The sequence below is a fragment of the Lithobates pipiens genome, unplaced genomic scaffold (assembly GCF_037356315.1).
Source record: "Lithobates pipiens isolate NorthernLeopardFrog02 unplaced genomic scaffold, aLitPip1_a1.2 Scaffold_8, whole genome shotgun sequence".
Classification (NCBI taxonomy): domain Eukaryota; kingdom Metazoa; phylum Chordata; class Amphibia; order Anura; family Ranidae; genus Lithobates; species Lithobates pipiens.
In genome coordinates this window covers 45,336,344-45,361,821 of record NW_027507903.1, presented here as the reverse complement: position 1 = coordinate 45,361,821, position 25,478 = coordinate 45,336,344, and the positions used below count along the sequence as shown (strand labels likewise).

The 25,478-nt window shown below is 41.6% G+C and overlaps 1 protein-coding gene across 1 annotated transcript in view; it reads right to left on the bottom strand.

The window, feature by feature from the left end:
- LOC143964141 (aminopeptidase N-like) overlaps nucleotides 1-25,478 on the bottom strand; it is a 133,592-nt gene that overhangs the window by 58,218 nt on the left and 49,896 nt on the right. The window contains exons 6-13 of the mRNA XM_077473836.1: nucleotides 20,162-20,316; nucleotides 18,099-18,212; nucleotides 15,373-15,516; nucleotides 12,487-12,552; nucleotides 9,874-9,939; nucleotides 6,669-6,844; nucleotides 2,329-2,405; nucleotides 1,291-1,424 (exon numbers count right to left, since the gene is read on the bottom strand). Of these exons, the coding sequence (XP_077329962.1) occupies nucleotides 1,291-1,424; nucleotides 2,329-2,405; nucleotides 6,669-6,844; nucleotides 9,874-9,939; nucleotides 12,487-12,552; nucleotides 15,373-15,516; nucleotides 18,099-18,212; nucleotides 20,162-20,316 (932 nt within the window). The remainder of the gene's footprint in view (nucleotides 1-1,290; nucleotides 1,425-2,328; nucleotides 2,406-6,668; nucleotides 6,845-9,873; nucleotides 9,940-12,486; nucleotides 12,553-15,372; nucleotides 15,517-18,098; nucleotides 18,213-20,161; nucleotides 20,317-25,478) is intronic.

Below are 25,478 nucleotides of genomic sequence, written 5' to 3'. Positions count from 1 at the left end.
TCCACGGACTCATAGACCACTCAAACTTTGCCTTTCACTTTTAATACGGTTTATTTTACTGCTGCTTAACCACTTCAGCCCCGGAAGGATTTACCCCCTTCCTGACTACGTTTTTTTAAATGCGGTCGTGCGTCGTTGTACCCTAATATTTGATCACCTCTGCATTTTTTTTGTGCTATAAACAAAAAAAGAGCGAACATTTTGAATATTTTTTACTTTTTGCTATAATAAATATCCCCAAAAAATATATAAAAAACTAAATTCTTCCTCAGTTTAGGCCGATATGTATTCTTCTGTATTTTTGGTAAAAAAAATCGCAATAAGCGTTTATTGATTGGTTTGCGCAAAGGTTATCACGTCTACAAAATAAGGTATAGATCAATGGCATTTTTATTATTAATTTTTTTATTAGTAATGGTGGCGATCTGTGATTTTTATTATGATTGCGACATTGCAGCAGACAGATTGGACACTTTTGACACTATTTTGGGACCATTGGCATTTATACAGCGATTGGTGCTATAAAAATGCACTGATTACTGTGTAAATGTCACTGGCAGGGAAAGAGTTAAACACCAGGGGGCAATCAAGAGGTTACGTGTGTTCCCTGGGTGTGCTCTAACTATAGGGGGAATGGGCTCACTAGAACATGACACCGCTCACTGGAAGCAGTAGTTCCCTGTCATGTTGCTAAGCAGAACAGGGTAATGCCTTGTTTACATAGGCATCTCCCCGTTCGGCCTCTCCGTGTCACGATCGCAGGTCACCGGCGGACATCAAGTCTGCGGGCATGCTCTAGCGGCGCACACGTGCCCGCTAGTGGCTGATGACTCAGCGACATACGGGTACGTGATTTTGCGCACCCGTGCCACTTTGCTAACCTACATCACGTGAGCCGGTTGGCAAGTGGTTAATGTTTGTTTAGTAATATCTTTTTTATAAATATTTTCTTGCCTCATTTTCCTTTTCTCTCTTTCATAAAAACTATATTTTAGAAATGTTAAGTTGAATCTCTGAATGCTGTAATCAGAAATGAATAAATCTTTGACTTTGTGAGGGCTACCACATTTTAAAAGGTGACACTTCTTAAAAGGCCAGAATTGCAACAGCGGACGCTGCGAGTGGTGCGATAAAACATGTGGTGATGGCTACCATTTGTTTGTGTAAAGAGTTACGAGCCCCAATGATAACCACTCTCAATCTGCTGGTGCTAAGATTGTTGTCCTGTGAGCTGGAAAATCTCTGTGCAGGATTAGGCTGAGAGTGTAACACATCACACCATCTACTTACTGATATATCGTTGTTCAGCTGATGGAGTAGTCTGTCCCAATTTCTGTCATCATAGTTAACCCTGTAGTATCCGGTGACATCAAGGTTAAGCAGAATCCAGTCATTTCCAGATACCCTTAATACATCATTTCTGTCTGGAATGCAGAACAAATGCAAATTAAAGTTTGTCATGTAAAGTAAATCAGCATTATGACAGCACTGATATACAAATTCTGAGACTGGCTTAAAGGCTAATTCATGCCAGATGCAATGTCATACATATTAATGTATTTCCCATTATCGGCAAAATTCATAAGCATAAAGAAAAACTATTGTTTTTAATGGAGCCCAGTGACACCAATGTGTTGCATTGAGGTACATCATGCAATTGTGGTATGTTGACCTGCCGCCACCACCGCAACCTTCACACACCTAACCAGAGCGCCAGTACATTGAGGGCCTTTCCTATCTGATTTGATATATGGGCCATCCCTTTTGTCTGCATATCCAGATAGTAAACTTGTGTGTGAGGATTTTTTTTTTGGGGCCCTTTGCCCGATGGCTGATATTCCCCTTCCCCTCTATGCATTTCAACTACCTGGTCTAATTGGGACTAACATCTGTTTCAAGAAATATCATCACCATAAGGATCATTCACTGCTGTATTTTTCCATCTATTGGTAATCTTCTTTATATCAAAAAGCTAAAGCTGTAAACACAAAGTGGATGCTGAAGACACCCATCTTGGGCGAAACACATCGATCCCACCATCTTATGTTTACTCTCAAGTGTTATGCTGGCTGTACAATAGGCCCGATGGCGTTCACTACAAATTTTAGACATTAATACCTCTATTTTAATGATGGATTATAAAAAAATATAGATTTATACATTTTTTCTTATTTCTTTTTTGCACGCTAAAATACACTTCCTTCCCATACCTCCCTTTTGGGGAGATCTGGGGAGACCTCAGTTTTTGCCACTATATGTTGACCTGCATTTTGCCACAGCTGTATTAATACTTGCCACATAAATTCGGAAATAAACTATACTACATACCTAAACGCTGTTGAAGCCACAAATTTCCTCTTTGTCCACCACTTTTAAGATATGAAATAGGTACCTTCCAGGTATAGCTGAAAATAAGAAACATCAACCCAGTTAAATGCTTAGTAAACTACAACTAGTTTTATATGGATAGGTTCAAATTCTTACCCATCAGATTAGTGACTTCCTGTCTACATCAACCAAAAATGATTACTCAGTTTTAGGTGGGTGAATATAAGATTTAACTATCTACTGGGTTTTCCCTGTATCTGGGATCTTGGGGGGAATAGCCACCATCGTTTTTATGGCCATGACAGACTAAGCCCTTGTACACATGGTCGGAGATTCCGACAGAATGTGTCCGATCGGACTGATTTGTCGGATATTCCGACTGTGTGTGGTCTACATCGGACTGTTTCCGTCGGAGTATCCGACGGACCAAGATTTCCAACTTGTTGGTAACATTTTCCGACAAAATGCTCAGATCGGACATACTCCGATCATGTGTAGAGAATTCCGATCGGACAAAGTGCCACGCATGCTCAGATCAAATTCCTACACCAAAGCTATTGGCTACTAGCGTGAACGTAGTCCTGTCATAATGAAATAACGCCATCACGTCGGATTTTCCGACAACTTTGTCCGACCGCGTGTATGCAACAGTTTCGGACAAAATCCGACGGATTTGGTTGTCGGAATCTCCGACCGTGCGTACAAGGGCTAAGAGTCAGATTTTTAGCTGGTCCTATGTTCCTATTGAAACCAAAAGGTTGATTTACTAAAACCAGAGAGTGCGAAATCCGGTGCAGCTGTGCTTGGTAGCCAATCAGCTTCTAACTTCAGCTTGTTGAATTAAGCTTTGGCAAAAAAACTGGAAGCTAATTGGTTTCTTGCAGAGCTACACCAGATTTTGCCCTCTCAAGTTTTAGTAGTCAACCCCCAAGTATCCTCTACTAGATACTCCAATACATAATGGTCCATGTCAAAAAAGGAGCTCTACATCAAAACCCTTCCCCTTCAGTAATAAGTGGTATGTATGGTTTGTGGCAGCACCTGATAGGTGATATTGGAACAATAGTTCTACACCAGGTTAACTCACCCTTGGTTTGACCTACCATTTTGATGCTTGATTTTCGGTTGTGAGAAAACTTTGAAGAACAATTCCCTACCAGGTCCACTCTCCATTTGTTTGACAATGGTTCTCCTGCTTCATTATTTAACCACTTGAGCCTTGAAAGGTTTTACCCCCTTCATGACCAGGTAATTTTTAGCTATTTAGGACTGCGCTACTTTAACCGGTAATTGTGCAGTAATGCAATGCTGTACCCAAACAAAATTGGTATAATTTGTTTCACACAAATAGAGCTCTTTCTTGGTGGTATTTTTTCAACCACTGGGTTTAAAAAAAAAAATTTTACACAAACGAAAAAAGACTGAAAATTTTGAAAAAAAAAAATGAAAGTTTTTTACTTATTGCTATAAAACATATCCAAGGCACAGGCAAAGCCCTTTTACTGCAGCAATAAAGTTAGGATTTATCATTAGATCGATACTTCTATCCTGCTACCAGGTGCCATGTTACAATCAATCTGACCTTCATAGCAGAAATTAAGACTAATTACTAATCAGAGAAGAAAAGATTCTCACTTGATATCTTTGATTACTGTTAGATCACACCCGTGGGCCAAATAAAAGTGGAGAAATATAGATTTTTGGGGGACAGATTTTCTCACTATTTTCCCTTTTGAGAGTGTCCAGACAGTCCGCAGAGTGCACGAACATGCTTGTTTGGCCAATGTAACTGTATATGTTCATGCAACAATTTTTCCAGACTGTTCAAGATTGTTCAGTGCTACTTTATATACCTGAAATCAGAATAAACTATTGCCGGTCAGTCTAGTCTCTACCAATGCAACCCTTCTCCATCTCTCTGCAACCACTTTTCTGAGCCCTTTCCTTCACCCCTCTTCACCTCTCTATCTCCTCACATTGCTCTCTACGTTTCTATGCCCTTTTGGTTCAGCTTTAAATCCCCCACCTGTACTCACTTCGCATTATGGTCCAAGTCTTTCAATAGTACCACTGGAAATCAAGAGCACCCCACTGCTTTTGCCTGTAGCTTGTAAGAAGGTGACATCTTGAGCAAAAGATCGGGCATAGTTACCATTATTAGACAAAGTTTCAGGAACGTCCCCGTATGGGTCATTGTGAGTCACTTGATGATGTATGCATTGTGATGTGGTTAATTCTCTGCAACAATTACCTCACTTTTTATTTTGCTCAACCAATCCCATGTTTCCCCCAAGGAGGGTAACTCTCGCCATTGGTCAACCAGGGTTTTTTTCCTTCATTGAAAGAACATTTTCTCAACCATTTGCTCAACCAATCTCATGTTCTCTCAAGGAGGGGGACTCTTTTCGTTGGTCAGCCAGTGTCTTTTTCTTTCATTAGAGGAACATTTTCTCAACCATTTGCTCAACCAATCCCATGTTCCCTCAAGGAGGGTTACTCTCTCATTTGGCTAACCAGTGTCTTTTTCCATCATTGGAGGAACATCTTCTCCAATCACAGAATAGTTATACACTATGAAGGAAAGTAGGAAAAAATTGTAATCCCTGTTGTAGGCTGGGTGCACTGGGACCATTCTTTAAAGAGTAGGTGCTATAAGCATGGGGAGAGGCTTTCCTCTCTACCAATTTTGCTACATTATTCTGTGACTATGCTATTGATCACGATTAACCGCCATACAGTGAAGTGAACTGGAAATCTATGTGTGGATTAACATCTGTCTCTTGGTTGCTTTGGCATATGTGGCTGCCCAAACCACCATTGTAATAAAAATAATCTGCCACTAATTAGAGTTTCACCTATGTGTCCTAAGTGTGTAACTGTATGATACTGTATATGTGTACCTGCTTACGCATATGTAATGTTCATATATCTAATTGTTAACTTTTTACATTTTAAACAAATTTTCTACTACTATTTTAAACAATTTTGTATTAATTACAGTAGCAGCAGTTTATATGGTTCCCACATGGTAAAGGTATTGCTCCCTGACTGGCCCATTGAAGTAATTTATTCAGTTTTGAGGCTGGAAGAGACCCATATCAGTGTTTCTGAACTCCATTGCTCAAGTATCCCCAGCATGTTTTCAAGTTATCTGCCACATATGATTTCATCCAAGTTCCTGTCTTAAGAATTGTCATAGCTGTTACATTCAAGAGACAAAACTTGAACTTTTCTTAGTACTTAAGGACTGGAGTTGACTGGAGGACTGGAGTTGAGAAATACTAATACCCTACAAATTGCTGCCATATGTGCTTAGCACAGCAGTTATCACAGAACTGTTAAATAGGGTATTTCTGATGTCTTTGCTGTGCTTGGCATATAGTGATCTATGTCTTTGTCAAATCTCGACCCATAACCAGGCCACTGATAGTAAGCCTGGAAGTGCTCAGTATTGTGTACCAGTGTTCTCCACAGGATAAGTTCAACTTCTGGAACTTTTTGGATATAATCATACTCTATATTACCAAAAGCATTGGGACACCTGCCTTTATATGCATATAAACTTTAATGGCATCCCAGTCTTAGTCCATATGGTTCAATATTGACTTGACCCACCCTTTGCAGCTACATCTTCTACTCTTCTGGGAAGGTTGTCCACAAAGTTTAGGAGTGTGTCTATGGGAATGTTTGACCATGCTTGCACTGGTCCAAATCATTTGGTGGAGGGGGGATTATGAAGGGAGTTGTTTTTCAGGGGTTGGGCTTGGCTCCTTAGTTCCTAAACCTTGTAGACAGCCTTCCCAGAAGAGTTGAAGCTGTTATAGCTGCAAAGGGTGGGCTAACTCAAATATTAAACCCCACAGACTAAGACTGGGATGCCATTAAAGTTTATGTGCGTGTAAAGGCAGGTGACCAAATACTTTTGGTAATATAGTGTAACACTTTCGGAGGGTGGCTTGGGGGATATTTCCATTGCAAACTTACAGTTCCTAAAATAACAAAGCAAGCCCTGTAATTCAATAACTCCAGTGTGTAGGTGGCAGTGGAATTCCAATGGTAAACTAATGTTACTGGCTGGGAAAAGGTTAAACAAAGGGGCACCACGCTTACATATCTGCCATTGGTGATTACTTGGTAATGACAGCATATATTTTATGGTATATGTGTTTCCTGTTGTGTCTCATTCTACTCTACAACACCTATATTTAGCCCCGTGTGACAGATTTTCTTTTAGCATTCTTCAAATTCTTTGGGTTTTCTTCCTCTTAAAATTTCTTTAATTCACTAGTTTAAAATAGACTCATGCATTCATCTATTATGATATTAACACATCAGCTTACTTAAATGGTGATTGACGAGTGACGAGTGATTCTGGATCTAGAAGGAAATGCTTCTGGTCTAAAGAACCTGACGCTGTGTCTACTGTTACCACCGGGAAACCCATCTGCAACACCCAGGTGTCCATGATGTTTCTAACAGAATCAGGAAGTGTTATGTTGTTTTGTTTATCTACAGCCTAAAAATGAATAAAATAAGCCTCTGTTATTAATACTGTACAATATAGTAAGATGGCGTTGCATCACAAAAAACACTGAAAATAAGAAAGACAATAGAGAAGTGAGTGGACACTTGTCAGCTTAGGAAATTATAACTACTGGAGGGAATATGAAAATCTCATAATGCTTGCTAACCAATCTTAACATAAATTTTCTATTTACACACAGCTGTAGTATGCAAGTTTTGGATTCATTTAGAATTCAGAATACTTTATTAATCCCAAAGGGAAATGATTATCCATCCCTTCTCCAAAAGACGAATGGGTGAGTCTGTCACATGGTCTCCTATTATATGGTCTCCCATGACACATCATATTCTGGGTATATGTCTTGGAGCCTAACAGTACTCAGCTATGCCAAGTGTATGTTTTGTTCTGTCATATGCCCATGTAATCTAGAGAATTATCATCAAAGCAATTTGTATGGATGGCCTTGCAGTGATATGTGATTGATATGCAGTGGCGTTGCTATGGGGGTGCGGCCTGCACTGGGTGACACCTGCCAGAGGGGTGACACTGGGGCCGTCGCTAAACACTGTACTTTTTTGCCTGCAGCGGAGCGAGCAGGGCACTTCAGGAGATAGAGATAGAGGCGCAGACACAGCAGCCCTGCCCACCCACCCGGGTTTTCACCTGCAGGCATGAAGCATGCTGTAAGTTACTGCAGTGCACAGTGTCACTACATAAGAGTCCTAACTTGCCCTATGCCACCCCAACCTGCCCTGTGCCACACCAGCCTGCCCTATGCCACACTAACTTGCCCGATATCACCCCAACCTGCCCTGTGCCACACTAACTTTCCCTATACCACCCCAACCAGGCCTATACCACCCCAACCTGCCCTGTGCCACCCCAACCTGCCCTATGCCACACTAACTTGCCCTATACCACCCCAATCTGCCCTGTGCCACCCTAACTTGCCCTATACCACCCCAACCTGCCCTGTGCCACCCCAGCCACACTAACTTGCCCTATACCACCCAGCCTGCCCTGTGCCGCTCCAACCTGCCCTATGGCACACTAACTTGCCCTATACCACCCCAATCTACCCTGTGCCACCCTAACTTGCTCTACACCACCCCAACCTGCCCTATGCTACCCTAACCTGCCCAATACCACCAAAACCTGCCCTATGCCACCTTAACTTGCCCTATACCACCCCAGCCTGCCCTGTGCCCCTCCAACCTGCCCTATGCCACACTAACTTGCCCTATACCACCCAAACCTGCCCCGTGCCACCCTAACTTGCTCTACACCACCCCAACCTGCCCTATGCCACCCTAACCTGCCCAATACCACCTCCAACCTGCCCTGTGCTACAGTAACTTGCCCTATACCACCCCAGCCTGCCCTGTGCCACTCCAACCTGCCCTATGCCACACTAAATTGCCCTATACCACCTCAACCTGCCCCGTGCCATCCTAACTTGCCCTACACCACCCCAATCTGCCCTATGCCACCCTAACGTGCCCTGTACCACCACAACCTGCCACTATACCACCCTATACTACCCAACTTGCCACTATACCACCCTATACTATCATTTACAGGGGCCGGCTTGGGGTACGCCCCATGACCGGACTGTGCAATGCCTGCTGGTTGCTGGCAGCGTAGACAGGAGGGGGAGGGGGGTGACACCATGTTTTACCACTCCAGGAGACATCAAACCTTGTGACGTCACTGTTGGTATGCACTATAATGGTATAAATGGTAGTAATATGAGCTGTAATACTGAATCTCATGGCCGTTCAGTAAATTTGGCAAGAAAATATATTTAAGCTCCCCCGATTTATGATTCACAAAATAACGTGCTTGCTATTAGGGTACCTTCTGAAACAAATTTAGCAATTTAGTGTACAAAGTTTGTAGGAAAATGTAGCTTATGCCATGTACACACGATCGGACTTTCCGGCAGACTTGGTCCGGCAGACCGGAATCCACCGGACAATTCGATCATGTGTGGGCTCCAGCGGACTTTTTTTTCCCAAAAGTCCAGCGGACCTAGAAATTAGAAATAAAACATGTTTCAAATCTATCCGACGGACTAAAAATTGGGAAAACCATTCGTCTGTGTGCTAGTCCGACGGGCCAAATACGACACAAGGGCAGCTATTGGCTACTGGTTATTGGGGGGTCGAATAGAAGATGGAGTGTTGAGGCTGGAGTTGTGAGGCCTGTGAGGGGACCCCAGGGTTGGGGGGCTCTGCCTCCAAGCTGGAGCGGAGAAAAGAGGAAAAGAAGTTGCAGAGGGAACTCCATTAACCTCCTGTCTCATCCAGGAGATCCTGCCCAGCAAGCAAAGATCTGTCCCCCAGGTAGCCTGAACAGCAGTCTATGCAAGCAGCAGGATTCAAGGGATAGCATAAATACCTCTACCTTTCACTCCCAGGGCCAACAAGGGAGAAGTCTGCCAGATGCAATATTTAGCAAGTTTTCATGGGACGGTGTTATTGCTAACCTAAATCATTTGCTCTGGGACAGGTGGGCTGGCATTTTCTACAAGGGGACATGAGCTCCTGCTATCAAATTGGCACTTGGCTAAGTTTCATCAAGGAGACATAAAGCTCCTGCCAGCAGTTTGGATAGCTGCTACTGATTCAGTAAAGACTGAAGCTACTGTATTCTGGAGGGAGTACAGTCTAGGATCCATTTTTGTTTCCTGCAAGAAGTATATAGAGAAGTTTGTCCTCTCATCTATTAAATTCAGTTTTGGGGCATCCTATAACCCCTCATCCCTATCTAAGTTGTTACTCCCCTAATAAAACAACAAGTCAATGACTGGTCTCTGTGCCGGATGCAAGTGGAAAATGCGTGTTGCTTGGCTGTGCACGAGTAGGGGGACCCAAAATCCAGCAGCCCTCTAGGGGCAGCGCTACACTAATATGCATAGCCTATAAAACCTTCTACAGGTATTAAGTGTTATGTATAAAATATAGACAAAATACACAATTCATTCTTAGGTTCTTAAGTATGCAACTTAATTCAATTACCATCTGCAGGTGATCCCATAGGTCAGTATATATTGTATTGGCATATTTGAAAGCTTCCAAATAGCTCTAGAAAACAAAATACAACAGTTTCAGTATTTTTATTTGTAGAGGTAAATTACATGAACAGACTGTTAAAGCAACTATCATGTTAGAATGCATTTTATCCACACCTACATGTTGTACATTCTATTAAATTATATCTATAGTCACTTTTTTTAACATTTATAATAGGGTAGGGAAGCAATCTTCTGCGTATCACAAATAAAAATAATGTACAACGCTACTGAAAAAAATGTCCGTATCCATATCCTCAATCATTACATTTAACTTATAAAATCCATCATGTCTCTTCCAAATATGCATCAAATAAAGTGCAACCATATTTGACAAACAATATACAAAGTGAAAAAAAGTTCATTCCTCTTATGTAACTTGTGCCTTTTATATGAAGTCTTCTATTTGTGAACCAGTGAGCACCTTCTCCAACACCACTACACTAGGGATTTGTGATTCTGTTCACCTTGGAGTTGACCTCCAAATTATATGAGGTTAGAAAGGCACCAAGAAATATTGGGGGGAAAAAATCGCTACACACCACCTCCCTAATGGTAGAAAAATGCCGCTCATAATCCACACACTGAGCATCCGTACGTGATGACATTACTTAAGCTTTGCCCCTACGCAATATGTACCTGGGACCAGGGGCGGACTGACAACTCATGGGGCCCCCGGGAAATAGGAGATTATGGGGCCCCCAGGCAATCAGAGATTATGGGGCCACACAGTATACACACACACAGTATACAATCACACAGTGTACACATACATGTACACACAGTATACACAGACATGTTTCTATTGGCTGAGAAGGTACTGGAGAGGTGGGGCAGCTATAATCTCAGGATTTTTAGACCAAAAGGATGTCGGTAAGGGATATTTCAGAGACAGATGTAAAAAAAACACAGATTTTTACATACTGTCCCTGGTTTTACTGAGGTTGGCGACCCTGATGGGGCCTCCTAGTGGCCCGGGGCCCTCGGGTAGTACCCGAGTGGCTGAATGGTCAGTTCGCCCCTGCCTGGGACATAACATCTATTCACAAGTCTCCTACAGCCAGGAAAGCAGCTAATCAAGCAAGATCTGTGTATGGTTAGCTGCATTGGAGGACAAAATAGATATTAGACCTAGGGTTGCCTCCTTTTCTTCAAGTCAAACCGGAACACTTCGGCGTCGCAGAGCAATTATTTTTTCATAGTATGCATAGATAAACAATGCGTAGATTTTGCTATTAAATAACATTTCTAATCATAAGAAGTTAATCACAAGAGCCCCCCTTTTACATCTGAATCTGCAGAGCTCCCCTTTTACATCTGAACTTGCAGAGTTCCTTTTCACTGTAAGGGGGGACTCTGCAGGCTCTGATGTAAGGGAGACCTCTGGGGACTCTAACATAAGGGATGCTCTGGTGTACGAAGAGGACACTGATGTAAAGGGGAGCTCTGATGAAATGAGTGCTCTGAGAACCCTGATTTACCTTAGTGTACTAACTTAGAGGCAGGAGAGAGGGGGGAGGGGGAGACTTGGTCTGGTCTGAATAATGTGTCTGGGTCTCAGACAGTCTGAAACCCGGATGCATGATTCCAAACCTGAACTGTCCGGGTGAATCCCGAACAGGTGGCAACCCTAATTAGACCCCTGTGGTCTCCATAAAAAATACCTTCACCAGCCCAAAGCTATCAAAAAGGGGTCTTGGTAGCCGCCTTGTGATAGCAGTAAAGTTAAATTTAAAGAAAAAAAGTGTACATTTTTTAAAATAAAAGTAATAAAAAAAAATGTAATCACCCCCACACCCCCTGTGCATTCACACAAATACAAATGCATGTGTAGGTCCCAAACATGTATGTAAACAGTAATTGCACCACACACATAAGCTATTATTGCAAATGGGCAATAATTCTAGTGCCATCATTCACAATTAACAACAATTAACAACCTGTAAAGGCTTTTAAAGCCTCACCTATAAACAAATTTAGGTAGTTTGTCTCCATATCACAGGCTCACGTCTTTCATTTTTTACCAAAACAGTTGGGTATTGTATTGTGTTTTGTGTGTATTTTTCCTGAAATTTTTGTTTGATAAACAAACTCACAAATATGGTGTAACATAACAAAATTGCAACAGCCTCCATTTTATTCTACAGGGCCTCTGCATTCAGAATATACAATATATAATGTTTGGGGGTTCAAAGTAATTTTCTAGCAAAAATGCGGATTTTAACATGTGTGTGAAAAATGTATAAATTGCCCCCAATGCATAGAAAGAATCAAGAAACTGAGTATGTGCCATTGTCAGAATCATGGTGGAGCCTAATTCTCAATCAATATGTTCAATGAGTGGTAGACACCCGCCTGCCCATTGTTTCCTCGATTTTTGCCTGTCTATGTTTTCCTATGGCTGTATAAGAAAAGTTGCAATTAAGGCTATGAGTAAATGCAGATTTGTTAGGTGTTCAATCTCGGACAACTAAGCTAGTGATCTTTTCTCACCTTTTACCTTAGAAAAACAAAGATTTTAAATGTCATAAACCATTGATTAAAGTAAGGAGATACTTACAGCCAGTCCTTCTACAAAAAGCTCTTCAGTGAGAAACGAGGACAACATTCTAATAACTGACGCACCCTGCACAAAACAAAAATCTGGTATTATTATTTTTATTATTATTATTACTGTTGCTATTATCATGGTTATAACATTAAAGCCCAACCCCATCTAAAATGAATATGTCTCTTATAAGTGGACACTATTATTATTATTTAAGGTACTTATATAGCGTTGTTAATTTACGCAGCGCTTTACATATACATTATACATTCACATCGGTCCCTACCCTCCAGGAGCTTACAATCTAAGGTCCCTAACTCACATTCATATACTGGGGCCAATTTAGATAGAAGCCAATTAACCTACCAGCATGTCTTTGGAGTGTGGGAGGAAACCAGAGTACCCGGAGGAAACCCACACAGACACAGGGAGAACATGTAAACTCCAGGCAGGTAGTGTCGTGGTTGGGATTCGAACCAGCGACCCTTTTTACTGCTAGGTGAGAGTGCTACCCAGTACAACTAGTTAGTGCAATCACCTGCCAGCTTCTTCTACTGGGGGGCTAGGATGGTGAGATACATCAGCCTTTCTCATCCAGGGTTCCTCCAGAGGTTGCTAGGGGGTCCTTAAGCAATGAGCAATTTCTGCAGTCTTAGATAAGTAACCAGTGACTGAAATGGCCTTTTTAGCTATCTGTAAGAGAAGATTCTTCCTAAAGACCACAATAACTATCACACTAATGTACCTTGAGCTGTAGATTATTATTTTTATATTATATTTTATTATAATTATTATTATATTATAATTATTTTATATTATATTTTATTATAATAATTATTATATTATAATTATTTTATATTATATTTTAATATAATTATTATTATATTATAATTATTCATAGGGGTTCACTGAGAACAGAAAGTTATTTCAAAGGTTCCTCCATGTTAAAAGGGTTGAGAAAGTTGGGTATACTGTACAAAATTAATACTAATTGATTTTCATGAATATCTTCAAAATATATGACTTTGCATACTCCAAATAATGAATTAATTATAATTATTTTTGTTAATATCTTATAACAAAACCAAGGAACGGTTTGCTAAACTGTAAAGTTATAATGTATTTTACTCACCTACCTCTGTGCTATAAATCGGTTTAGTCCACTGAGTGCAAGAAGAGTTTATCCAGATGTAGGAGTTCATTACAACCCCCCCCCCCCCCCCTTTACAAACTTCAGTTTTATGTTCTAAGGTTGTTTTGTTATAGTACTGTAGGTTCTATAACTTGTAATGTAGTGGCTTTACGCCTGTATAGTAGTTTTAGAGCTTAAACTGCATGTGAGTGAACGTTATAATGAAGACAAGCTGAGCTGAAGACTCTGCTGTATATGAATTATGCCGTGTACACAAGATCGGACATTCCGACAACAAAATCCATGGAATTTTTTCCGACAGGTGTTGACTCAAACTTGTCTTGCATACACACGGTCACACAATGTTGTGGGAAATTCCGAATGTCAAGAATGCGGTGACGTACGACGAGCCGAGAAAATTGAAGTTCAATAGCCAGTGCGGCTCTTCTGCTTGATTTCGAGCATGCGTAGAACTTGTGTGTCGGAATTGTGTACACACGATCGGAATTTCTGACAATGGATTTTGTTGTCGGAAAATTTGAGATCCAGATCTCAAATTTTGTGTGTTGGAAATTCTGATGGAAAATGTCCGATGGAGCCTACACATGGTCAGAATTTCCGACAAAAAGCACCCATTGAACATTTTCCGTCAGAAAATCTGAAAAGTCTGCATTATGTGAGTGCAATGTTGTTATTATTGGCTAAGTTCTAGATTGGTCTGTTTCGGTCAGTATGTTCTCCTGTTTCATAAGTCATGTAAATTGTATTTATGGTAGGAATGTATTGTAATAACTTCCTGTTACGATATAGGTGGGCTGTTGACCTATGTATATCTTACGTATATTTCATTCATATTTCTGCACTTTTATTTTATTTAATATGTCTATTGCAAAATCCAATATATGGTTACTGTTCTTGTTATGTTAACATAAGAGCACAGAAGAGTTTTCCTGGAGGTGGGCTGTTGACCTGAGAATACAGACAGTGGCGGTCCGTTTCCCTATTAGGCTAATATGTATTCTTCTACATATTTTTGGTTAAAAAAATTGGGATAAGCGTATATTGATTGGTTTGCGAAAAAGTTATACCGTCTACATAATAGGGGATAGATTTATGGCATTTTTGTTATTCATTTTTTTATTACTAGTAATGGCGTTGATCAGCGATTTTTAGCAGTACTGTGACATTGCGACGGACAGATCGGACACTTTTGACACCTTTTTGGGACCATTGACTTTTTTTACAGCGATCACAGCTAAAAATAGACACTGATTATTGTATAAATGTCTCTGCAGGGAAGGGGTTAAAACTTAAAACTAGGGGAGATCAAGGGGTTAAGTGTTCCCTGGGAGGTGTTTCTAACTGTGGGGGGAGTGTAGTGGCTGGTGGCGGAGAGAGATCGCTGTTCCTGATCACTAGGGACAGCAGATCTCTCTCTACTCCCCTGTCAGAATGGGGATCTGTCTGTTCACATTGACAGATCCCCACTCTGCCTCTCTGAGGAGTGATCGCACGCCAGGAGCCCCCTAGAGCTCCTAAAGCAGCTGACATACACCCACGGCGATTCACGCAGCCATGCCAACCTGCCGCAGTATAATGATGGTGGCTGGTCGGCAAGCAGGTAAAGGGTTCTTTTTAGGTAAGAAAGTTGAGAAAGACGTAGTGGTGTACTGTGACCACACATGGTTTGCTAATGCTTATTACCATTACTTTTGCTACCTTTTGTACAGCACTGGGCATTGGCAGGTAGAAGCTACAACACTCACCTTACTATATGCAATGGAATCAAAAACTTCACTTATTTCTGGCGGGGTGTTCACTTCTTCTTCCTTGGATGTAAGAGGATGGGAAGAGGCCAAGGCATCAACTGCCATCACGCTGTGAACTTCATAGAGTACCATCAGGTCTTTCTGTAAGCGTGAGATGTACATGTGTATTAGTCAAACTCTATCTCAGTTGATGCATCATTTAACAGGTTCTTCAATGGAAAGGTATTGACAAGACTATACATTTTATTTTATAGCATCCACTATGATTGGATAAAAAGATTTACAGGGTAATTTTTACTCTTGGTGCAGAAGATGTTTGTTTTATCTGCATGTGATCAGATATTTAAAGCGGAGGTCCACCCTAAAGTAGACCTTCCGCTCATCGGAACCCTCCCCCCCTCCGGTTCCACAATCGGCACCTTTCAGGGGGGGAAGGGGGTGCAGTTACCTGGATAATCCAGGTAACTGCACCCACTTCCGGGATAGCTCTCTGCGGAAAGGGGCGTAACTTACGCCCCTTTCCGCAAGTGCCCGCCCCTTCCCGCAAGTGCCCCGCTGCCTGCTGGGAAACACACAGATCCCAGAGGCAGCGGGGAGCGTCCTTATTGCGCAGCGCGATTCGCGCATGCGCAGTAGGGAACCGGGAAATGAAGCCGAAAGGCTCCATTTCCTGATTCCCATACCCAAGATGGCGGCGGCAGGACCCAACAGGCGACCTAGAGATCGGCTTCGGGTGCCGACATCGCGGGCGCGCTGGACAGGTAAGTGTCACTATTTTAAAAGTCAGCAGCTGCAGTATTTGTAGCTGCTGGCTTTAAAAATAAAAAAAAAACGCGGAGTCCCGGTGGACTCCCGCTTAGGCAAAACCAGATAATGAATGAAATGCAAAATTCAAATTTTTAGATTTTCTCACTGGGATTTCACAACAGCAGAGGTACTGTGTTGTAAGCTTACTACGGGAAGTTAGGAACTGGATTTCCAACAGAACAGCAGGTATTTGTTGGGATAAGTAAGTATGCATGTATTGAAGAAGTTACCAGAATATTTTTATATCTTGATTTTATATATATATATATATATACTGTTTGAAATGTTTGGAGGGCAGCATACAAAGTAATGAACATAAGAGGTCAGTCATGTTTTAGAATGTTTGTTACTATGGAATTAATTGACTAAATTGGATCCAACTTTATCTTTTCCAAATATTATACTGTAATATATCATATAACATCTTTTTTTTCCAAATTAACATAACATACACTACCATGCAAAACTACTGGGCAGGTGTGAAAAATGCTGTCAAATCAATCAAACCAACATCAATTCTTCTAGGTAGACTTGCACACAGTTTGTGAAGGAACTTGGCATGTAGGTTGTTCCAAACATCTTGGAGAACTAAGCACAGATCTCCTTTGGATGTAGGCCGCCTCAAATCCCTCTGTCTGTTCATCTAATCCCGCAGCCTCCATGATGTTGAGATCAGGGCTCTGTGGGGTCCAAATCATTACTTCCAGTACTCATTGTTCTTCTTTACGCTGAAGATAGTGCTTAAAGTGTAACATAAATTTACACGGGACCCCCTCCTCATCCCCCCGGCCCGCTGTACCTGAGGCAGGCAATCACCTGCTGGAAGACAACAGGTCACGGCTTTACCGGTCCGGGGATTTGAAATCCCTGTGGTTTTCTCTCTTCTTCTCCTCCGCTGACTGGACGGGCTAGGCAGGTTCTGATTGGTCGGCACCAACCATCTAGAATGCTTCCTATACATACCTTTAGGAAGTACGTTTAGGAGATTAAGCCATGGCAATTTCTTCCACAACCTCATCTTAGTAGCAGAGTTTGGCTGTTCCTCACCTGTACCTCCTCAGCTTTAAGCCTCCCACACAGTTGTTTCTGTTTCACCTGTGTTTCAACTTACATATGAAATTGAACATCATTAGCACCTGCTTGGTGTAAGGGATTGTAGAGTTACTCTTTAGATATTGTAAGGGAAAGTAGAGTTACTCCTTAGGTCTGTTTTAGAAGATAATGTTTTAGAAAATGTTTTATCTCATGCTAAGCTTGTGCTAAAATTACCAGACGTGCTAAGGCGAAGTGTGAAGCAGGATGCATCTGCGGTTAGTTGCTGGACATTAAGAACATATATTGTGTGTTGAGAACATTGGCCTCAAGCCAAGGTGATAAGGTCAAACATTGTGACATTGAGTCTGTCTCTAGGCAGAATTACTATGAATATCTTTTAGGTTAATATTAATTGTATATTGTATTAACATAATGCTTGAATGTGATTGGTAGTTCATGGGGCCTTCCCCCTATATGACCCCTTTTTTGTTTATTGCATATTATTCTGTGAAGCTGGAATAAACTTTTGTATTCTTGATCATCCACACACTGTGTATGGTGTCTTGACTACCCGACCGGTCAGGGAGTTTTTTCCAATGACCACTAGAGTCCAGGTCGAGCAGAACTAGAGGGGCGCACCTTACACTTGGTATCCAAGTGTAAGAATTGATGCTTATTTGAAGCCAAAGGATAGTCACACTAAATACTGATTTGATTTAGATTTTTCTTCTGTTGACTCACTTTGAATTTTGTAAATTGATGAAAATAAACAAATAAAATATATTTTTTAAAAGCATTTAAAGCAGGATATACGCTCTTTTTGAGTAAAAGGAATTTCTTTATGTATTCAGTGTCAAAATAGGCCAGAATGTCTCACATACTATGTTCCAGGTGGGTTCTGCAAAATCAGCACCAAGATATTCTACATAAGAGGCAAAACCTTCATTCAGCCAAAGATCATTCCACCATCGTATTGTTACAAGGTTTCCAAACCACTAAAACAAAAGCAGATTACCATCATTAGCAATGGAAAATGCAGTGTATTCATCATGCCATTACAAAAATCAACTTAAAGCAGTACTAAACTCTCTCAATCAACATTAACTATTTTTAATCCTTATTCTGCTAGTCTTAGTAATAGAAGCTTTTCACCAAGCTTCTTGCTGATGGTCTTGTAGCCAAGACCATCTTGTAAAGTGTTAATACTTTAGATCAGGTACCTGTGAAGCGGCCTAAGGTTCGGTTCACACAGTACGCGGCACGACTTGCAGCGCCGCGACCTGCCACGACCTCAGCGGCGACTTGCAAAACGACTTCTGTATAGAAGTCAATGCAAGTCGCCCGAAGTCGCCGCAAAAGTAGTACAGGAACCTTTTTTCTAAGTCGGAGCGACTTGAGTCGCTCCTATTAGAACGGTTCCGTAGTACAGAACGGGGAGCGACTTGTCAGGCGGCGAAGTCGCCTGGACAAGTCGCCCCTGTGTGAACCGAGCCTAAAGGTAGAGTTAAGTATTGTGTACATATTAATTGACCAAAAATCAAAAACGTTCTATGGCTTCAGAAAGGAGCAATAATCCCAAACAAACACAAATAATGTTTTTTTGTATTTCCCTACCTCTAACATTCATACAAATGCTCAAGAATTTAAAACACTCAAGAAGTTACTGGTGGGGTGGGCACAACCACAGCAATTGTCCAGTTAAAGTGGAACTAAACCCACTAAATTAACAGTTTCAAAAAAGTTACATTCCCGGGACGCACTGAGAATATAACTGTCATTGGTTGTGCTGTCAACCAAGCTATCAAATGGCTGGTGTCATAAATTATCACAATTGCAGCCAGGGCCGTCTTTAAGGCAGGGCAAAAGGGGCAGCTGCCCAGGGCCCTGTCATTGTTCTGGGGCCCAAAGCAGTTCCCTCATACTTGCCAACAATCCCAGTTTAAATTCCCTTGTCCCTTGAAGTTTCAGTCTTGTACTGTGTGCCGATATATCAGTGTGTAGTGCTGTTACTAATGCTGCCCAGCTCTGTCCTATTGTGTACAGATGACTCACCTGCAGACCCTGTGTTTACATGTAAATAACTGGCATTCATATGTAAATAGCTAGAGCATTGTTAAGTTAATTAGCTGCGGCCGGTGGCATTGATATGTAAATAAAAGCGGCATTCATATGTATATCATGTTCCCCTGCAGTGAGGAGATGATGTGCTGTAACCTCTAGCAACTAATCAGTGATCCGCAATGTGTGCTGTAACCTCTAGCAACCACTCAGTAAGCAGTAAGGATATGCTGTAACTGCTCGCAACCAATCGCAATTGCTGACTGATCTGATGCAGTAAACTGATTTTAAGTCTAGCCACTATTTATTGTATGTCTCAGAGCAGGGGGAGAGTGAAATTGCATGGGGAGGGGCAAGAAAATGTTTGCCACATTTGGCACCTTTTGGAAGGGTGCGGGTACCTGATTTTGACAGTAATGAAACTGGCTTTGAAGCCGCAAGGCATCAGCACCCGATAGCCAATTAAATAATCGGCTTGCGTGAGGACATCGCTGGATTCCAGGACAGGTAGGTGCCCTAATATTAAAAGGCAGCAGCTACAGTATCTGTAGCTGCTGACTTTTATTTTGTTCTGAAGGAGCCTGGAGCTCCTAGCTCATTTGCATGTTAGTAGCCATTCCACCTTCAGGAATGGAGGTATAGAATACAGATGTTTAAAATATCTCTACGCTCTTCAGATGTTTTATATTTAAAGCGGTAGTAAACCACTGGAAAAAAACAAAACAAAACAAAAAACCTGCAAGACATTGGCATACTATGCTAGAATGTATCGCATAGTGCATCGTGATGCATAGCATCAATTTCATAGCACTTAGCTACTTCTCTATATCAAATGATCAAATAGTTGCTATATATTTTTTTTTTTAGGAATAAATAGGGAAAGCACCTGATGAGCAAGTTCATGAGCTATGACTGTGACCACTCTTTCCTTGTTACCAATGGAAGATTCTCTTTGATCCCAGAGAAGAGCAGTTTCTCTGTATGTCACCAGCCCCCAGTTCTCCATGGCTCCAGCACTGAAGTCAGGCAAAGCGACCTGGTCTGCAGGATAGAAGATCAGCTTGTGAATGAAAGTGAAACTCTATCAAGCAACAACTAACCAAACTCTATCAAGCAACAAATAACTATTTTTAACCACTTAAGCCCTGGAAGATTTGCCCCCTTAATGACCAGGCCATTTTTTGTGATATTGCACTGCATCGCTTTTAACTGACAATTGTGCGGTCATGTGACCCTCTACTCAAACAACATCGACGCCCCTTTTCCCCCAAAAATAGAGCTTTCTTTTGGTGGTATTTGATCACCTCTGCGGTCTTTATTTTTTGTGCTATAAACAAAAAAATGCATCAATTTTGAAATTTTTTATTTATTTTTTACTTTTTCCTATAATAATTATCCCCAAAAAACAAAAGAAAAAAACAAATGTATTAATCGGTGTAGGCCAATATGTATTCTTCTACATATTTTTGGTAAAAAAATCGCAATAAGTGTATATTGATTGGTTTGCGCAAAAGTCTACAAAATAGGGGATAGATTTATGCCATTTTTATTATTATTATTTTTTTTTTTACTAGTAATGGTGGTAATCAGCAATTTTCAGTGGGACTGAAACATTTCGGCGGACAGATAGGACACTTTTGACACTTTTGACACTTTTTTCTTACCATTGACATTTATACAGTGATCAGTGCTAAAAATAGCCATTGATTACTGTATAAATGTCAGTGGCAGGGAAGGGGTTAACACTAGGGGGCGATCAAGGGGTTATGTGTGTGTCCTAGGGAGTGTTTCTAACTGTGGGGGAATGGGACTGCCTGGGGGAGGAGACCGATCATTGTTCCTAAGCAGTAGGAACAGCACAACATAGTTATGACAGCTCACCCAGGGGAGCCAACCTGCCACAGTATAACCGCGATGGCTGGTCCTCAAGTGGATAATCCTTATGCTGCCAGCTTTAGTAAATAGATAGGAAGGCTTAATATATTGACTTTTTTCCCTGTGGTTTCTGGGCTAGGCCAAAATTATGTCATAATTCCCAGGAGTCTTCATGAGCATTTTGTTTTCTTTCATCTGGAGAAGGGGAGGAGGTGCTTTCTCATCCAAGCACACCCTTCTACCTGCATGCCTGAGCTAAGGGTAGGTGGATTCAAGGAAGTCAATTCTACATGAATCATCTACCCTTACTCAAGTTGGCCTTGACTAGAAATGTTGGGGGGGGGGGGGGTTTCAAAGTGATTTCTTAACAAAATGTGGAGACATGGATGCATGAGTGGGTTTGCACTGAATATTACAAATTAATTAAACAGCATTTTTACTTTTCGGTGCTCAGACACAGTTAAGTTTTGCTTTAAAGAGTAACTCCACTTTGGTTGAGAAAAAAACATGTCCCTCTGGGTGATTTATGTACATTGCAGGGATTCTAACAAACTTTGTTGCAGATAACCTTTTGTTATTCTGAAGAAATGACTTTGTTCCTCTGTGCCCCTGTGCCGAGGGAGTCTATTGGGAGTGGTTTCATAATTATCAACCAGCTGCTGCAGCTTTAGGGCTCTAATGAAGAAAATTACAGGGTCGGAATTCCTTTAGACGTGATTTCCTATTGGGAGTATCTCACTAAATTACATTTTTGTTGCAGGGGATGCCAAAAATCTGACTTGATTCTTAGGTTGAGTTCATATTAATCTGCTGTGCGTCATCGCATGTGATTCGCACCGTACTGCAGTGCAAATCACATGCCATGTCCGTGTGATGCAAATTCAGAGATACAGATTGTATGGCTGAATTTGCATTGCATTCGGACCAAAGTCGTGCAGGACCCTTTTTTTGGTCCGCACCAGAATCGGATAGCATGTACGAATTGACAGTTTGCACTGCGATATGCGAACCGATCTGGGGGTGACACTAACTTTATATTGATACTCCCAGCGGTTCACATAGGGCAGTGTGAACTGCCTGCGAGTCGGGTGCGGTGCAGGAACCCATGCTGGTTTCGCGCGGATACTTGCATCGCAGCAGTGTGAACCGAGCCTTAATGCAGACTCCTGGGAAAATCAGTGAGTCAATCACACAAGCAGGAAATGATGTTTCTGGGGGGCGTCCTGTACACATTCTATGTACAGAACACCTCCAGGTAGCCATATTGAATTGCATTTTACAGAAAATAACAGCGCTGCAGATTGAAAAGGAAAGATCATTTTTAAGAACATTCAATTACAATGTGACTTGAGTCTCAATTGTATATACTATATTGTTTTTTTTTTTATATTCGCTAGTTTTTTTCCCATGAAAGTGGAGTTACCCTTGTGGTTTCCATTTTTTATGCATAATCAAAGATTATGTTCACTTTTAAAACACCAGGCAAATTAAACCAACTTAAACTATAACAGTATACATGTTCTTATTCCTTTGAAAGCTTTTATTAAAGAGGAACTGCAGTCTGCTTACATAATTTGTAATAAAAACACCTTTGGCATTCTGAAGCTTCCCTCCAACCACTTTGCATATTATTTTATATCTACTGTGATTCTGTACTTGCCAAATATGCTGCAGAAATCTCCCTCCACTGAGTCTGGCTGCATCCATTTTAACTGCGGGCAGCTGAAGCTGCTGCCTGTTCACTTCCTGGATTTACACAGACACACAGAGGCACACCTCCAGCTCTGCAGCTCTCATTGGCCCTCTTATGAATCACCCCCCCCTCCTGGCAAACGAGAGTGAGACAGAGCTGTGCATGATGTCATAAGCCTAGGCTTTTTACCAGATAAAAAATAGGAAGGGGGCTGTATAAGGTATTTACTTGCAGAAAAAAAATGTTTTAGTATCTAAAGTTAAACAACAAGGGCAGACGATTTAATAGATGGAAAGATGAAAAAATAACTGAAGTTTAAACTTTCAGTGAACATCACGAATGCCAAATTTAGCAGCAATTTTCCCACCTAATTCCCCGTACACACGATCGGAATTTAGGTCGGCAAAAGCTCTGATGGTTTTCCCGACGGAACTCCGACGGGATTTCGCTCAAGCTGTCTTGCATACACACGGTCACACCAAATTCCGCCAAGAACGCGGTGATGTACAACACGCACGACGGGACTATAAAAAGGAAGTCCAATAGCCAGTAGCCAATAGCTTCCGTCTCGTAGTTGGATCTGAGCATGCGTGAGTTTTTGTTTATCGGAATTGCATACAAACTTTTTCCGTCTGAAAAATTGAGAACCTGCTCTCAATCTTTTGTTGGCGAAAATTCGACCAGCAAAAATTCCGTTGGAGCGTACACATGGTCGGATTTTCCAATGAAAAGCTCTCATCGGTCTTTTGCTGGCCGAAATTCCGACTGTGTGTAAGCGGCATAAGTTATTTTACATTCTTTTCTAGGTACATAAAACCCTGTATCTGGTGGTATTTTTTTTTTTAAATATCCTGCTCAAATTTAGTATGGGCTGAAAAATGGGCAAAAAACTGGAAAAAATGTTTTTGCAATTTTTTTTTTTTTTTTTAGACTTTTCTTTTTTTTACACACTGTAATGTCATTTTTAAGGCCTTGTACACATGGGTGCCTGTGTTTTCCCACCCATTAGATCTTTTTTCAGACCCACATTTACAGGTAGCTTGGACGCCATAGTACTTCCTCCTGTATGCCTGCTTGTTCGGGGGAAGTCGGGGGAAGTCCTGATGCATACAAGCGCATTGTTGTGGTGTAGTCCCATTAATTTTAATCAGGGGTCATTTGGTGGCACTACCGCTTGCTATATAAAATTTGCCTTGCCCCAGTTGTGGCAGTATACTGTATACAGAGATGTCTGTCTGCAATGTTACCTTGCCAGTGAGTAGTTCAGGGTGTGAGTGTGTTAAAAATATGGATCAACCCCCACCCGTTTGAGGGCATTGGTTTTCCTGCACTGGATGCACAGGTGTTCCGTGCATCCTCGTGCAGGCAGTTCTATTCATGTCAATTGGCTGCCGCTGTTCACAATTTGACATCTGTGTGGGTGCCGGTGCGTGTTCCCAAACCCACACTGTCTGCATTCACCCCCAAACAGTGCTGGGACATGATCATCCAGTGCCCAGGGCAAAGATGCCAACCTGCCCAGCCTTGTAACAGACTGATGGCACCCCCTTGCCTACAGTAAAACATTGCTCCCAGGGCAGATGCTCCTCCTGCCCACCCCTTGTCCTGGCCCTGCCCTCGAGGATGTCAAATTGGGAGCAGCAGCTGTGTCTGTGCAGCAGCCGCGTCCTAATAGACATGAAGGGGACTGCCTGCATGCAGCTGCTTGGAGCACCTGTGTATCCCGTGGTGCCAAAACACAACCTTTGGTGTATGCTTATGTACGCCCGTGAGTGAATGAAGGCTATACACAAATCAGGTTATAAACTCATTTCCTTGTTCTATTAGGCCCCATTCACACTTTGCGTAGCGGGAACATTCGCTTTTGTGTGGGCAATTTTCACACAAAGAAAAAAAGGTGAGATTGCGCTATGGACTAAACCAGGAAAAAGGGAAATATGTATGAGCTGCCTCTACTTAATACCTCCTCCCAAATTGGGGGGAGGGTAACATGGATGGAATGAAGAGAGGAGTAGATTTTGGCGCTATACCTAAGTGTCACAAATAATTGTGGTGAAACACCAGAAATATCCCAATAGAGGTGAATCCCTTTTACGTGTGCAACACTATACGGAGGGGATAGGATACTCTAAACGTGATAGCGTTGAAGTTGGTGTAAATTAGTGTTGAAGTTGGTGTAATATTATATTAAGGTGCCAAGTACCAATTTACCAATTTAATAGTGATTAGGCGACTTATCAAAAAAGTGAGAAAACGTGATGAATAATTCTTAATGTGGCATGTATCAATTAGTTGCCTAAAAAAAAAAAAAAAACACTATACGGAGGGTACCCCCTCCGTATAGTGTTGCACACGTAAAAGGGATTCACCTCTATTGGGATATTTCTGGTGTTTCACCACAATTATTTGTGACACTTAGGTATAGCGCCAAAATCTACTCCTCTCTTCATTCCATCCAATTTTCACACGATTCTGCATGTCACGCATATGGCAGCCCGATCACTTCAATGAGCTGCCCTATGTTCTTGCTCTTTTTTAGGTGACCAGCTTCACGTGATTTTACAAGTCACCGTATTTTGGGTGGCATTTAGAATGAATGGCACCAAAACCTGCCATTGTGTGCTTTGCACCGATT